A 4894-nucleotide genomic window follows, 5' to 3' on the forward strand; every position below is an offset into this window, starting at 1 on the left:
CTGTTGCTCTCATAGAGGTCTGGGTGCTCTCTACATTGACGGGAGTTGCAGATTACCTGAATCCATGCATGCAATGAGTTGGAAACCAGGCATGAAACCGTACGAGACACCCCCCCCCCCAATTAACCAGATGCCAACCTACTTCTGAGTCAAGCCAGGAGCGGTGGGTAAAACAGGCCAAGGGGACGACTGAAGGAGCTGCCTGTTGGTGCACCCGGGAAAGCAAGACTTCGTGGGGCGTGAGTGGGATCTCCAAAGATGCCCAATCGAAAGATAGATCGGAGAGAGCTGGAGAAGGGGCAGAACGACAGAGGGAGGGGATGTCTTGATGGCCAGAGCTGAAGCTCGCCGGAGGCTTCCAGCCAGCTCTGGGGTCGCCCGGCTACCTGGGCTGGAACAGGAGGGCAGCGCCAAGAACCACGGAACTTGGCCAGAGCGCGGCGGGGATCGCGACCCTGGTAAGCCAGCCCAGCCGACCCGGTTCGTCTTCCGACCTGGGTCTGTGCAGAAGGGAAAGCAAGATGGGGGAGGGCTGAGACCGCGGTCCGGCAGCGCAATGCCCGTGTGTGTGTGTGTGTGTGTGGGGGGGGGGTTCTTCCAGCCCTCCTGGTCCAAATGACGGGCCAGGTCCCGTCAAAGGGAGGGGGAGGGGCAACCCCCAGCGATTAATATTTGCATCTCATTTAACCGCTCCCCCCCCCCCGCATATTTCCTTGATCCGTGGGCAACCCACGGTTTGCTTTGCTTTGCTTCGTGGCTCGCGGAAGTTCCCGGATAGAAAAAATTAAATTGCGGTTTTTTTTTTTTTTGCTGGCACGCACAAGCACAGCTCCCCCTTCTCGTGTGGGTATGCGCGCACACACATGCACACGCACACGCATGCAACAGCTTTGTTCCCCCTCCCAGCGCTCCGCGGCAGTGGAGACTCGGCGGCGGTGGAAGAGGAAGGGGGCTCCGAGGGGGCGGCGGGAGGCTCCCTAGCAGGGGCGGCGCTCCCTCCTCCCCCCTTCCCCCCTCCCCGGGCCAGGGCCACGTGGGCGCCGCCGTCCAATGAGGGCGGCCCGGCGGGGCTCCCCGCGAAGCCCGGCGCCGCGGCCCCCCTCCTTTTTATAAGGCCTCCGGAGCGCGGGGCGAGGGGAGGCCGCCAGTCCGCCGCGCAGCCCCTGGCTCGGCCGCCCCGTCTGCCCGCCATGAGCGCCGCTGGGCCGCCGCTGGGCCCCGGCGGGGAGGGGGAGGCGGCGGCGGGCGGCCCGGGGGGCCCCCAGGCGCGATGAGCCGAGCGGCGGGCGGCTGGGAGATGGAGGCGCTGCGGGGCGAGTCGGGGGGCGGCAGCGGGCAGTGCCGCAACTTCCTCTCGGCGCCCGTCTTCGGGGCCGCGCCGTCGGGGCGCCAGGCCGGCGCGGCGGGCTTCGGGTACGAGCGCTCGGCGGCCGGGGCGGCGGGGGCGCGCTCCTCGTCCTCCTCCTCGGAGGCGGCGCCGGCCAAGGACTGCTCCGGCGGGGCCCCGACGGCGGCCCCCTCCTCCAGCGCCGCCGCCGCCGCCGCCGCCGCCGCGCTGGGCTACCACCCGGGCTACCACCCCTTCGGCAACGGCTACTACAGCTGCCGCATGGCGCACGGCGTGGGGCTGCAGCAGAACGCCGCCCTCAAGGCCTCGCCCCACGCCGCCTTCCCCGGCGAGAAGTACATGGACGTGGCGGCCCTGGCCGGCACCAGCGTGCCCTCCGGCGGCGACCCGGTCTCCTCGCGGGCCAAGGAGGTCTCCTTCTACCAGGGCTACGCCGCCGCCGCCGCCGCCAGCCCTTACCAGCACGTGCCCGCCGGATACCTGGACGTGGTCTCCACCTTCGGCTCGGCCGCGGCGGCGGGGGAGCCCCGCCACGAGACCTACATCTCCATGGAGGGCTACCAGTCGTGGACGCTGGCCAACGGCTGGAACGGGCAGGTGTACTGCGCCAAAGACCAGGCCCAGGGCTCCCACTTTTGGAAATCCTCCTTCCCAGGTAGGGCAGGGCCAGGCAGAGGAGGAGGAGGGCACCGTCGGGGGTGGAGGGACTGAAGCTGGTCAAGAAGGCCGGGGAGGGTGGGGGTGGGGCTGTCTTTCAACTGCCCTGGACCCCCAGAGAGCGGGCTACTTCCCCCTGCGCGCTCCTGCCACCATTCTTCAGAAGCCCCGAGCTCAGATACTTCAGGTCCGAAGAATTTGTTTAGCAGCCAGTTCTCCCACGTTAATTGTGCATGCTTACTCTGAAGAAACCCTCGTTTATTCAGTGGGGCTAAATCTCAGGAGCCAGCTCCTGCCCCCCCCTTCCTTCCTCTTGAGCTGCGGTCCTGATTCTGCAACCCTTCCCTGGTCCCCACTTAACTTAGTTCTGTAGATTCAAATGGGACTTCCCTTAACGTTGCAAGCCTGAAACCGTGAGTCCAGAGAGACTTCCTTCCCAGCAAGCAGGCTCGGACATCCTGCTTTTATTTGTACAAAGGTCCCTTGGATTTTTTTGCATAATGTAGAAGGGGACATTCGCAGCGCTTTCTCTCCCTTCCCCCACCCCCCCAACATTAGGCTTCAATCTCCAAATACCAAAGCACAGGTCCTAAACACCCTTCTTGGGTATGCCCTCAGGCATGTTTAGGTGCAGGGGTCGCATGAAAGAAGACAGGCCTTTCGAAAGCTTATTGGGATCCTTTGGTGACGATTTTGTGGTTGGAAAAGTTCCCTGGAGGAACCTCTGGCCATTTACCCACAGGAGGTTTTGCCTTGGATTTGCCACTCTTAAGATGCTCCTTTTCACCATCCAAATTCTCAAAACTCAACGGCCATTTATGCATGGAAGGTTTTGCCTTGGATTTGCTGCTCCATAGATGCACATTTTCCCCATCCAAATTCTTAAAACTCAAAAATAAGCTACTAGGTAGAGTTTTGAGAATTCGGATGAGGAAAATGTGCAAATGTGTGTCTACAGAGCTACGAATCCAAGGCAAAAACCTCCCATGCATAAATGGCCAACAATGAAGCCCCCCTGCAGAGTTTTGAGAATGCGGATGGGGAAAATGTGCATCTAGAGAGTGGCGAATCCAAGGCAAAAACCTCCCATGCATAAATGGCCTCTGACCCCTTTTCCAAATCCACAGGCCAACCACCTTAGCCAGACTCCGAACGGGGCTCACCAGACACTGCAATATCCACATTTTGATTTGTGAATGAGCAGATAATAGATTTCTCTCCTCCCCCCTCCCCATTATTTTCCTTTAGAGCCACGCGCAACTGCGGAGCCCCCTCTAAGCCATCTCTCTTCCTGCTTTGGCCCCAGCCAGGTGGTCGGAGCCCCTTGTGGGGTGCGATTCTTTCTAACTCTCCTAACCCCCCCCCTTGGTGTCTCCTTCTCCTCTAGGGGACGTGGCGCTAAACCAGCCGGACATGTGCGTGTACCGGCGAGGGCGCAAGAAGCGGGTGCCTTACACCAAGCTGCAGCTGAAGGAGCTGGAGAGCGAGTACGCCGTCAACAAGTTCATCAATAAGGACAAGCGGCGGCGCATCTCGGCGGCCACCAACCTCTCCGAGAGGCAGGTGACCATCTGGTTCCAGAACCGCCGCGTCAAGGACAAGAAGATCGTCTCCAAGCTGAAGGACACCGTTTCCTGATGGGAGCCCCTCCCCTAAACGAGTGGGAATAACTCGCCCTCCGTCCACTATAGGCTCCAAAGACTTTTTTTGGGAGAGAGAGAAAAGGACTTGAAACATATTTAATATTCCCCTCCCCCCTCCACACCCCACCCCTCTCAGGCAGGGTGGTGATGTTTTGTGAAGCGTGTTGGGTTTTGGTTGTGTGTTTGTTTCAAAGGCAAGGTTCGCCGTTTCGTCTAGGGTTCGTGGAATGCTGCCAGTCTCGATTTCCTTGATTTTTTTCCCTTTCATTGTATCGGGTAGGTTCGGTGCGCCTTACCTGTGTGTGTGTGTGTGTGTGTGTGTGTGTCTTCCAGGCCCATGGGCTATGGAGCTGTCACGAACAGTTTAAAAACTGTGCAACTTGTCTGGGAATCTCCAGGTACTAAAAGCAGGTTCCCCCCACCCCCAGCCTTACAATCCGTCTCCCAAATTTATCAATGGATCCGCAGACGCTGGTTTCCTCGGAGGCAGCGGGAGACTCCCGGCCAAGCCAAGGCTTCTTTTTCCGCGGTTTGCTGAGCCGGCGAGGGCGGCTGACCTCAGTCTTGGACTGAAATGTGAAAAGACTTGGAAGGTCCTGCGTTTCCTAAACCGCCTCGTCCCAAATGGATCCCACTAGGCCTTCTCCTTGTCTCATTGGGTACAGCTGCGAAGGCGTGCCACTCCGATTTAAAACACATCCGCTCGGAAAAAGAAAGAAGCTGGATTGAAACCGGTAGGATTCACTGCCGACTCACTCCCTGGGCCGTGCGTTTTACAATCGGAGTGGCTCCTCCGCTTACGTTCATCCTTATTTTGGGGTTATTGTTTTTTTCTTTTAAAAAGAAACTTTTCAGATCGGCGTTTCGAAAGAAGCCCTCTGCCTTCTGCGGTTCTGTTCGGTCTAAACCGGTTGTTTTAGGCACAGTTGGAAGAAACCGCCTTCTCTGCCGGGATCCGGCCGAAACAAACGCCTCGCAGCTCCCAGCCCAGGCGATTTACTCGGAAGGCAGCCCCGTAGCGTTCAGTGCGATTTGCGCCCGTGTAAAGCGGTGCTTCTTGCGTGGAAATCGCCGGGTTCCGTTTCGCCCAGATCTTCCCCCGGGTTTCGGTTTCGCTTCGCTTCGCTTGCTGTTGCGTCGCGCAGGGGAGGCGAGGCGGCATTGCCCTCCTCCACGGGGCGCTGGGACCCCCCCTCGCTCGAAGCAGCCCCCTTCGGAAGGAACCACAGTGGCCTGGAGTTCCAGC

At 59.8% G+C, this 4894-nt stretch overlaps 1 protein-coding gene across 1 annotated transcript; it reads left to right on the forward strand.

Annotated features, from left to right (window-relative positions):
* The first annotated feature begins 1270 nt into the window (after positions 1-1270).
* On the forward strand, positions 1271-3647 carry HOXD13 (homeobox D13). The gene is made up of 2 exons (XM_056861391.1): positions 1271-2003; positions 3393-3647. Exons 1-2 carry the CDS (start codon positions 1271-1273, stop codon positions 3641-3643), a joined length of 984 nt encoding a protein of 327 aa, XP_056717369.1. The 3' UTR covers positions 3644-3647.
* The last annotated feature ends 1247 nt before the right edge of the window (positions 3648-4894 follow it).

This window comes from Euleptes europaea, chromosome 15, assembly GCF_029931775.1.
Source record: "Euleptes europaea isolate rEulEur1 chromosome 15, rEulEur1.hap1, whole genome shotgun sequence".
Taxonomy (NCBI): Eukaryota; Metazoa; Chordata; class Lepidosauria; order Squamata; family Sphaerodactylidae; genus Euleptes; species Euleptes europaea.